This window comes from Ictalurus punctatus, chromosome 26 (genome assembly GCF_001660625.3).
Source record: "Ictalurus punctatus breed USDA103 chromosome 26, Coco_2.0, whole genome shotgun sequence".
NCBI classification, from domain to species: Eukaryota; Metazoa; Chordata; class Actinopteri; order Siluriformes; family Ictaluridae; genus Ictalurus; species Ictalurus punctatus.
The window spans coordinates 1,619,885-1,631,998 of NC_030441.2; the positions used below are offsets into that span (position 1 = coordinate 1,619,885).

General features: G+C 39.0%; 1 protein-coding gene across 1 annotated transcript; it reads left to right on the plus strand.

Annotated features, from left to right (window-relative positions):
- Nucleotides 1-2,773: 2,773 nt before the first annotated feature.
- LOC108262544 (interferon-induced protein 44) lies at nt 2,774-8,621 on the plus strand. Its single transcript, XM_053676213.1, has 7 exons — nt 2,774-2,808; nt 2,959-3,037; nt 4,264-4,297; nt 5,575-5,773; nt 6,527-6,698; nt 7,569-7,669; nt 7,855-8,621. The coding sequence occupies exons 1-7, from the start codon at nt 2,785-2,787 to the stop codon at nt 8,023-8,025; spliced, it is 780 nt and encodes a 259-aa protein (XP_053532188.1). The 5' UTR covers nt 2,774-2,784; the 3' UTR covers nt 8,026-8,621.
- The last annotated feature ends 3,493 nt before the right edge of the window (nt 8,622-12,114 follow it).

A 12,114-nucleotide genomic window follows, 5' to 3' on the forward strand; every position in this document is an offset into this window, starting at 1 on the left:
CGATTTGGAGAAAAACCAAAACTTCACCCGGTGGCCTTCTTCTCGCGAAAGCTTTCCCCAGCCGAGAGAAACTACGATGTGGGGAATCGGGAACTCTTTGCAGTTAAGTTAGTGCTGGAAGAGTGGAGACACTGGTTAGAGGGGGCTACTCATCCAATTGTCATCTTCACGGACCATAAGAACCTGGAGTACCTTCGCACGGCAAAGCGACTCACACCCCGCCCGGCCCGATGGGCCCTATTTTTCACTAGATTTCAATTCACGTTATCCTACCGACCCGGGTCCAAGAACACAAATACGGATGCCCTGTCTCGTCTTGATCAGACAGAACAGGTCAACGAGCAGGAGGAATACATTATTCATCCCTCATGTGTTATCAGTACGCTAGAGTGGGAGCTGGACGTGGAACTAGAGCAGATTCCCCAGTCCCAAGTTCCTGTAAAGTGTCCTCCCGACAAACTCTTTGTACCTGAAGAGTACCGCCAAGAACTCATCATCTGGGCACACACGGTACTCGGTACGGGGCATCATGGGACACAACGCACACACCATCTCCTGGAAGAGAAATACTGGTGGCCCAATATGATAAGAGACATACACAAGGTGGTGAAGTCCTGTTCATCGTGCGCACAGAGTAAAGTACCTCGGACTCTCCCCGCCGGGAGGCTCAAGCCTTTACCTATCCCCAAACGCCCATGGTCACACATATCTGTAGATTTCGTAACAGACCTGCCTAGATCCCAAGGAGATACCACTATTCTAGTCACAGTGGACTGGTTCTCCAAGTCCGTACGCTTCATTCCCTTACCCGCTCTCCCCACTGCATTCAGGACAGCTGAAGTGCTATTCCAGAATGTGTTCAGGTATTACGGCATTCCGGAGGAGATTGTCAGTGACAGGGGCCCGCAGTTCACCTCCAGAGTGTGGTCCAGTTTCATGACCAAGATGGGAGTAACAGTGAATCTCACCTCCGGGTATCACCCACAAGCCAATGGGCAAGCCGAACGAGTCAATCAGGAACTGGGACGATTCCTCCGCACCTTTTGTGCCAACAACCCAGAGGACTGGAGCAAGTTCTTGCCATGGGCTGAGTACGCCCAGAACTCACTACGCCATTCGGCCACCAGTCTCACCCCCTTCCAGTGCATGCTCGGTTACCAACCCCCTCTGTTCCCATGGAACGCAACCCCCACTGCAGCTCCGGCCGTTGACCACTGGTTCAAACGTAGTGAGCGGGTCTGGGCTGACACCCATCGACGCCTGAAGGAGACGACAGAGACGTATAAACACAAGGCAGATCGCCGCTGCAAAGAACACCCTAACTACCAACCAGGCGACCGGGTATGGTTGTCCACAAGAGACTTGCAAAGAATAGTTTTTCATAAAAAAGACGTAAAGATAAATCTAATGTAAATATAAGATCTCAGGTTTTAAGGTAAAAATCAAAGTGAAGGGGAAAACTTAATGAAATTTACTTTAAAGTTTGTATGAGCATATGTGACCAAGCAAAATAAAAACATGCAGGAGTCGCCCAATGTCTCCTCGTTGGTTTGTATAATCAAGAATATAATATTGAGCAATAATCCTTGGTAGCTGTAAGAAAATCATTCTCTCTGCATGACAGGTATCCCCCAAGTGCTGATCTTGACACATATTGATGAGTGCTGTCCACTGGTTAAGAAAAACTTGAGAAAAGTCTACTTCAGCAAGAAAATTAAGAAAAAGGTTGGTCATATAATACTTCCTGCTTTATTATGTAAGTGGGTTTTTAAAATGTTGAATCCCCTTGGGCGGTAACTGTTTCATCCAAAACGTTGTAAGAGCATCATTACCCAGTTTTCAAGTTGTACCTGTATGCAAAGTACAGAGACCTCAAGGCTTGATTTAAATGATAACATGTAATCCTTTTCCCTTCCTCTTATTCTGCTTTTTCCCCCTCATCTGGCAGGTATCCCTCAAAAATTTGTCCTGACAGATGTTGATTCAGCGTGCTCATTAGTTAGCAATGATATAAGGACCATCTACAAAAGCAGGCGTGTTAAGGAAAGGCAAGTCCAAAGAAAAGTTATTTTTGCACATGTGCACAACAGCTGGTCAGTGTGGGAAACATCTCTGAAGCATATACATACACCTGACAACATTAATCAACAACAATAGCATTAAAAAATGTTTATGTATGTATATTACAATCTTGTAGAGATATTTCCAAAATATCCCCACAAGCTGCAGATTAAGCTGACTCAAACTTAATCGAACTATTCACCACAACCGACAAATACTGTATCTAGCAATTTTATCTTTTAATATTATAAGTGTAAAAATTCATCGTTTAATTTAATCTAGTAAATATACAATTTTTTTTTTTTGCTAGTCAGAATCCAAATTAAGGACATTATATGAGAGCCTTTTCAATCTGGTTCCTCTCGATTGTTTCTTGCTGATGTCGTCTCAGGAGGTTTTACCTTGCCACACTCGCCTCTGGAATTGCTCGCTAAGGGATCGATTTAAACTTGAATTTAAATGTAAAGTTCAAAGCCAGATCTCTGTAAAGTTGCTTTGTAACAACGCCCATGACTCTTCGGGTAATTTTCAAGATTGTGCATTGCTGAATTTGAAGGAGATGGACTCTTTAATCAGCAATGTGCGAGGAATAGAGTACCTCAGGAAAATAATAAAATAAGTGTGTATATATGTGTGTGTGAGAGAGAGGGAGGGAGGGAGGGAGGGAAGGAGGGAGAGACTGGTTACCAAGTGAAAGCACAGAATGATTCCCTACTTTGTGTAATGGTTATACTGAGCTCAGACTTGGTAAGTACCATTTGACCACTTTTGCTCTAGCAGGTAGAATAATCTCTTTGATCTTTGATTAAGAAGACATGTTTTAGGTTAGACTGGGTATCAGCCTTGTGATCCATTACTCCATGCTGGATTTATTAAAATTGTGTTGATTTACTTTAGCCTGTGAGGAAGATCAGCTTCAGAGGAAGAAAATCGAACAAAATGGGTGGAAAGAAATCAACACCGACGCCTCCAGAAGGTCAGATCACTTTGCTGGAACCATTCAACAGCTGTTATACAGGATGTTCTAAAAGTCTCCATAATTAACACTTTTAAGCAAAGTGTAACTTTACCTGCAAAACATCCTCTACATGATCGATATTTCTTGTAAACACACACAGAGTCGTCTCTCCCGCTCGTGATGAGCTTGTCCTAACACATCTGGAGTTGTTTATGTAATCGCATTTCCATATCCAGTCGCAACCTTCCCGATCCAGGCACGATAAGTGCATTCTTCTTTTGTCAGGTGATTTTAAAGTCTAGAAAACAATCTAAGATATTTTGCTAAAAAATTTTCATTTCCCCTATGTATGGAGATGTTTCAGACACCCTGGTTTACTGAATATTTGTGTGTAGTCTTGCCAAAACATAACTTCGGGGTGACGCATGTAATCCTATTCGCTGAGAATGGAACGAGACGTTGCATTTAGCATAACATTATGGGAATGCCTTGTGGACGCGCTTAATTGCCATGTCACCTGATCATGGCAGGCCTATAAGTCGAGGCATGATTTTACACAATCTTCAGATACCGGTCACATGCACAAGGCGTTCCCATACTGTTATGCTAAATGCAACGTCTCGTTCCCTTTGAAAGGGAACACTAGGGGTTGCATAGCGATACCTCTGTAAATCTGTATCGCTATCAGTTTAGCACTGCAGAAATTCCAGATGTGGACGAATCCTACCACTAGATCACCTAAAAAACTCAATCACTTGAGAAGATCTTCAGGACTGCAGGGAAAGAAGGGATTTTTAATTTACAAATGATAGCAATGAAAGTAAATGATAACTCCTTAACCCGTACAGTTCTTCACTAGAGTTCATACATGGTCTTAACCAGACCAAGACCCTGTGGATCTTTCTGTTAATCTTTCTAGCTGATATGACAGAGTAAGCGTGTTGCTTCCAAATTAGTGAGCTATTGACATGTTATAGTTGACAAGTTTTGTTTGGCTCTGCCTGTAATATTTCCTAATGAATTTTGTTGGTTTGATTTCCCAAACTAAAAACATATAAATAGGCTACAAGTCTAGCTAGAAGTATAAACCACTGCGACCTTGACCAGGTCATTAATAACGAGTTGATGAACATGATCTTTCTCTGTTCCGTGAACTTCATACTTGATGTTTTTGGGAGATGGGAGGAAACCCATTGAGACACAGGGAGAACGTTTGAAGTTCTGAATGATCTTTTTATTTACAGACTTTGATAAACCATTCAGAAACGTGGACTGGAAGTAAGTAACTTATTTATTTGAGTGTTTTGTTTAGTTTAAATCGGGCTTTATATTTAATGAATCTACACAAAAGAGGCTGATATTATGGAGGTAAAGTGGAGGGAAAATCTGTATAGTTACAGAAAAAAAATTGTGATTGCATACAGTACATCATCCTTCTTGGTGTAAAACCCTAAATTAGTTAAGGTCAGAAGTTACATAATTGGTTTAATGGAGTTGACCTGTGTGCAATTTAAATGTCATGTGATCTCAATATAAATATGTTCCTGGAAGGCCCAGAGCTTATTATAGAACAAACCATAATGAAGACAAAAAAAAAAAAAAAAAATCAATGATACAGTTCTGGAAATGTATCGCAATCTTCATCCCATGGAGCAACATTAAATCTACTGTTAAAAGTGTAAAGGATATGGCACCATCATGACACGTCCCCCCAAGATCAGTGACCAGATAAAGAGGGGATTAGTCAAAGAAGAAACGAAGGCACAATACTCAAGAAAGACCCAAGGCTAAGTTGGGTGAACTGGACACTACACAAAGCTGGGTTTTTATGGATGTGTAGTGATAAGAAAGCCATTATTGAAAAAAACAATATGAAGTGTAGGAGGCAATGTGGAAAAATTATCTCCGGCCTGAGGAGACCAAAACTAAACATTTTGTCCTGGTGAAAAGTGCTATGTGTGGTAGAAATCCACCTCTGCTCATCACCTATGATCCTGTAACTGGTTCACCGGTTGTCCTTCCTTGGACCACTTTTGGGTAGGTACTAACCACTGCATACCGGGAACACCCCACAAGACCTGCCGTTTTGGAGACGCTCTGACCCAGTCGTCTGGCCGTCACAATATGTCCCTTGTAAAAGTCACTCAGATCCTTACGCTTGCCCATTTTTCCTGCTTCCAACGAGTCAACTTCAAGAACTGACTTGCTGAATAATATATCCCGCCCCTCAACAGGTGCCATACAAGATAATCAATGTTCACTTCACCTGTCCATGGATTTAACATTATGTCCAATCTGTGTATAAAATAGCTGTGACTTGTTTAACACTTATATATATTAGTTCATAGTGTTAATGTCTTCATTATTAATTAAAAGGAAATGGTAGAAAATCTAAAAATAATGAGCATGATGGTCTACAAACATTTCACTGGTTGTTGATATCATTTCGTCTTTTAATTAACCCAAATATGCTGAAACAATTCAATGTGGCCCTCAGAAAGTTGCGGTCTTGCCTGTATTTCAGTTTAAACGGTCAACTTATTTGTCCTAAACAGCGCAAAGGAACTCTTGAAATCTCAGTTAAGTGGATTTCAGTTTAACCATCCAGGAATCAGCCAATTCAGAATCCTGCTTCATGGACCCGTTGGGGCTGGGAAATCCTGCATTATAAACTCCACGGAGAGCGTATTCAAAGGAAGAATTGTAGTAAAGGCAGAGGAAGAGACATCTGCTGGAAAGAGCTGCACAAAAACAGTAAGAGCTGTTACACTGGTGTGCACGTGATATTATTATTCTCATTACATTTCTGTAAGAATGAGGAAAATACAATAACAAATAAATCAGTCTCAAATATTTGGGCCATGTCCCAAATGTCATACCACCATAATACATCAACACTATTTAGCTAGACTACTGTACTGAGTGCATAGTACAGAGTGTCCAAAAAATCAGGAACTTAATTATTTACAGATGAGCTACGCATTTTCTTAACCACTGCGTCACATTTTTATAGATTTTGCTCATATTTACCTCAACATGACCTTCTGATCGGTTCCTGACTTTTCAGACACCAGTTTCTTATCAAAAAAAAAATCCATTTTAATCCATTTTGTTAACAAAATTCTAAAAAGAAAGATTAGACCCTTAGTTGGATCTCAGAGTACAGAAGTCAGTCTTTCATTACACTTTTCTTTTCTCTTCACAGTACAAAACTTACAAAATCACTGATGCAAATTCTGTGACTTTGCCATTTGTCCTCAATGATGTTATGGGTCTGGAGGAACATGAAGAAGATGGAATTCAGCCTGAAGATATCATTAAAGAACAAATATGTTTGAATTCCAGTTAATCTTTAATCTGCGCTTTACAGACCAGAAAACACACAACACATACAATATATATCGTCCACAATCTACAGACGTCAAGAAAATGATGCAGTATTTTAAAGCGTTGTCGCTAGTTTGATGATTCAGTATATCCTTTCATTTTTCTTTTCTTTGTCCTCAGTTTAATCCTGCTTCTCCACTGATTGACTCGGACCCAGACTTCATAACGGAACCCAGGCCAGATGACAAAGTTCACTGTTTGGTGAGTGTAGTGCCTGCAGCTAGCATCTCCCAAATGGCAGAAGATGTTATTCAGAAGATGAAAACTGTCAGGAAGAAAGCCGTCAGTTTGGGTGAGTTAGTAAATTATGTAATATAATACAGAATAGTCTTACAATTATTACATTATTATGTTGCTTGTTTTCTATTTATTGACCTGCGTTTAACTTTTAGTATATATTCATTCATTTGTATTAAAAGGGTTCTATGAAAACATGTGTTTTACACAGACTTTCTCCATGAAGTGTTTATTAAGATTAATATGTAATTTTCTCCTTCAATAGCACACTGACGATTACTTTTTATGCCTCCAGCACTAGGTGATGTTTTTAAACTGTCTGCCCATGTGTTTTGTTGAGACTTGTCATCATCATCATATCTCGTGAATGTGTGGTTGGATGTTTGTAGGATTACAACTGTGACCAACAGATAAACTGAATAGATGTTGGAATTCATCCAAACAGGGTCCAGATCACAGCAAGGTCAAATGTCTAAAATAGTTCCCTACTGTTTGACGTGTATTTTATGGCTGTTTGAGGCATACAGTGTAGTGTAGTAGCATGAAATAGTAGAGTAGATGGCATCGGAGACGTCTGTGTCCACACCATTGGCGTTGAGTTCTTATAGTTTCCCTATAGTTTAAAAAAAATGATTTTAAACCCACAAGTTTATTAACATGCACAAAATAACAGAAAATTCCTTCATTTCCATGAACTGTATTTTCATTTACGCCATTTGGCAGACACTCTTATCCAGCTCGACTGACATTTATTGCATTCATACATCTGAGCAGTTGAGGGTTAAGGGCCTTGCCCAAGGGCCCAACAGTGGTAGCTTGGCAGTGCTGGGGCTTGAACTCCTGACCATCTGATCAATAACCCAGAGCCTTTAACCACTGAACCACCACCACCCTTTATTTATTTTTTTGCTTATCTGTATGCCAGGCATCCCTCATGTGGTTCTGATGACGAAGATAGATTGTCTTGGTCCACTGGTTAAGAAGGATCTAAGCCAAGTTTACAAAAGCAGGAAAATCAAAGAAAAGGTTTGTTGAACTGTCGATATCCATCTTACACAGATGTTGTCCTCTTATGTGCCTAATTTTTCTAATAATTAATGCAAATTTGTTTCTGTTTCCTGATTTCTTGTGCAAATTACAATGAATTAAAAAAAAAAAACTATTATTATTAAGTATTTTTCCATGACTATTTGCATTTTCTTCATGTATAGATGGAGGTATGCAGCCAAAGACTTGGTCCACCAATGAAATGCATCTTCCCAGTGAGCAACTATTATGAGGAGAGTGAAATAAATGAGAAAAAAGACGTGCTTATTCTGATGGCATTAAAGGAAATTTTGTTTGGATTTGTTAAAGATTATTTCGAAGATGGTAACATCTGAGTTCTCTGCTAAAGCACTCCCTCTTCCTTTTCCATTTGATATAGGAATTGGGATTGAGTACTTTATGTAACTCGTGTAACTATGAGCATCAGTGACCAACTAATGTTACAATAATCTGTTAATTCCAGACCCTTAGTGGTGTTGCAGGTTTTTGTTTTATGGCACTTATTCATTATTCTGTTCATTCTGCACACTCATCATTCAGCAGCGTATAAAATAACACTTGATCCAGCACATGCTATGACAGTTACTTATGCACACCACGTAATGCGGTCACAAGAGACTAACTCAAGGTTATAAAAGTGTAATGTGTGCATGTGATGTAGACGAATTTATAGCTCATTTAATTAGTAAATTAATGCTACTCATCTGCTATGCTTCAGCTCACTTGTTCATCATTTTATCCATGTAAATCATCCACAGTAGAGAAAAGCAATGTGTCTGATCAAGGTAATGCCTCCTGTTATGTCCTGTTACATGTTACATGTGACACCTTGTCCAGTTTAGCAGTATTTAATTATGTAATTTTGATATTTTATCTTTATTCTTCAGTGAATGGGAATTATTGCATTAATAAACATACAACTATAACAGCTGTTCTGTGTGTGTGTATGTGTGTGTGTGTCTCTGTGTGTGTGTGTGTGTGTGTGTGTGTGTGTGTGTGTGTGTGTGTGTGTGTGTGTGTGTGAGTGTGTCTGTGTGTCTCTGTGTGTGTGTGTGTGTGTGTGTGTGTGTGTGTGTGTGTGTGTGTGTGTGTGTGTGTGTGTGTGTGTGTTTGCAGTATTATACCACCACCACCAATATGTAGTCATTAAAATCTATTGTAAAAGTCATTGTAGTTTAAAAATGATAGTACAGGTGCCATTACTGTAAACAGACAATATAGTCAGAATGTTCTAAATTCCATAATTATATGGAATGAACTTCCAACCTCAATACGGACCGCAGGATCCATCACTATCTTCAAAAAGGGCTAAAGACCCACCTCTTCCATGAACTAACCCCTAACTTGATGGATGCACATATATTTGGTACCTGATGCCTCCAAGTCCTTCAGAAGTTCATTTGTTGTCTTAGGGATTGGTTCAATTTTGGACCAAAGTTTGTTCACCCTTGGGATGTGTGCCTCTTTCCTGAATGCATACAGTTGTTTGGACAGATGTTCGTTGTACCTGTAGTTTTGCTCCTAACGACGAACCAGACTTATGGAGGTTCACGATCGTTTTTTCTTAGCGGAGTCGCTTGGGTTTTGACCCACTGGAATTGTGAAATAGTGAATTAGAGCTTCTAATCGATTGATTTAAAATGAACTCTGTTGTGAACATATTGTAGAACCTAACTGGCTTGCCAGAAATAAATTAGGTAACATAAAATGTATAAAATTGAGATTTGCATCTTGGAACTTGTATACAGCCATTCTCAGAGACCTTGATGAACCATTCTCAGTGAACCTTTTGCAGCACAAATCAAATTTGTAATATTAGATAGAACTGAATCAAACTAAATAGTGTCTATTATAAAGAAATTTTCTGTATATTTGCGTGAAATATGATATAAAAATGCTATATTTATATATTTTACAACTAAACTATACCTGAGGTTTTGCAGTTCTCTGCATTCATACAAGAGCATTACTAAGCCACTGTGCAAACAGGAGACTTGTGGTCCTGGAAATCCCCTGACTTCAAGTAAAGAGAAAGTGAAAGGATGCTGATAACGGTTAAAAATAACACTCAGATTCAATCTACAGTAACATTGTGCTTTGTTCTGGTAGAATAAGGTGATGTTGAGGCATGTATAAAGTGTTTAATTCTACACTATATGTGTAGAGATTGTGCTGTCATAGGAGTAACCTTGTTATGTGCTGGTGGACACAAGGAAACAAATACGTTTTGACAAATGCTTTTATTTTATTTTTTTCCCTTCATAAAAACCTTCATAGTGACATAATGGGTAGATGAGATTTGGCTGGAAATGATAAAGGAACGGGTCAAGGTCGCATGGAGATCTGGGCAGTGATAGGGAGATAGGGAGATAGGGAGGAAGATGGGGAGCTAGTGAGCGGTTTCAGACACAGCGTTCATTCTTTATTTTAGTTTCAGTTTCGATTTGCAGTCAACGCGATTTGTAGTCAGTGGGCGGGGCCAGCGACATCTGCTGGAAAGAGCTGCACAAAAACAATAAGAGCTGCTACAGTGGTGTGCACATGATATTATTCTCATTACATTTCTGTAATTATGAGAATACGACAACAAATAAATCAACCATCCAACCAAAAAGACGACACTCATTATATATATATATATATATATATATATATAAGGCTGATGAAAAATTAGCAAATGATTTACCCACTAACCCCGTAAGGCCGAAAACCCAACTTGCCAGTCTTTGACCTATTCCGGTAAGGACGATATAGCAGCTTGGTCATCTATGCCAAATACCCGTAAGACCGATATAGCGGCTTTACAGTGTAAACATTATCCCTGTAAGGCCGGTGTACCGGCATTACTCTGCCTTGATTCCTTACTTATTTAATTATTATTTGTGGACCCGGAAGGTTGATGACATCATTATGCTGAAGATTACGTTGAATAAGCGTGAATGTAGTTGATAAACTTATGGTGTAATAGTAGAAGTTAACTAAAAATGCTCGTATGGTACTTCTAAATGAGTATAAGTGTTTTAGCGAGCATTTTTCGTAATTTCTCTAGTTAAGAATTGTGCTCCAAGTGGAGTAAAAACACTGAACTGCTTCAATTTCAATGTAATATAATAATAAATAAAATAAAAAAATAAAAATAAATACATTATTATAAGTTGTTTCAAGGCCTAAAAATGTTAAAATTAAAGTGTTAATTCTGGGGCCAATTTTGGCCCGGGAGCTCAGGGTTGGCATGCTGTTTCTATGGGTAATATAGGGTTGTGGGACATAATACTGCGGGAACTAAGAGGGTTAATAATGAATTTCTGTACACATCCAACCAAAAATATGACATTTTTCCACATTATTTAACAGGATTTTAAGCGTTGTGTACTTAATTACCATAATTCTGAACACAAGTTTTTAAGTTGGCAATCATTTTAAAATGACGTTGCTCCAGTTAGATTTTCTGCAGTAGAATACAGCCTTTTAAACCAGGAGAAATGACTAACTTGAAGTATAACAATAGTAACTAAAATCCGGTGTAGTTCACAATACAAATCTCATACCTAACATCTTTGCAGGTTTTATAGACATTAAAGCACTGAACGAAATGAGCAATGTAGACAAAAAAGAAACACTCTGCGTCTACTACTTTTATCTCTCTCATAGAACTATCCACAGTCCAAAGGCTGCTAATTCTGCTCAAAGAGCAAACTGACTACAATGGAGCTAGAAGGCTATATGCACAGCAAAATCACCAATGTTGATTAAACACCCACAGTGTTGAATTCACACCCTACAGTGTTTATATGAGTCCATTGGACTCAAACACTCTGGGTGTCAACTCAACACTAGGGATTATTTATTTTGGCAAATTTATTAAATTTGCCAAATGTATCATGTACCACTGATATGATGGAATGAGTCACTGGGGCATGCCACTTGATGATAATCCAGTGACCAGTATGAGGGAGTGGGAGAGCGATGACAAAATTTAACACACCTGCTTCCCATTCACACCTGAGACCTTGTAACACTAACAAGTCACATGACACCGGGGAGGGAAAATGGCTAACTGGGCCCAAATTGGACATTTTTACTTAGGGGTGTATTCACTTTTGGCGCCAGCGGTTTAGACATTAATGGCTGTATGTTGAGTTATTTTGAGGGGACAGCAAATTTACACTGTTAAACAAGCTGTACACTCACTACTTTACATTGTAGCACAGTGTCATTTCTTCAGTGTCGTCACATGAAAAGATATCATCAAATATTTACACAAATGTGAGGCGTGTACTCTCTTTTGTGAGATCTCTGTTGTTATATATCTTAGTTTTGAAGCTGTGATCTAAGAAACATCAATATCGCTGCCGTCGCAGAGGCGAAGTTCCTGGAACTTCTTATAAGAAATTGCTCCATGTAATACTTCTCTCAATGTAATA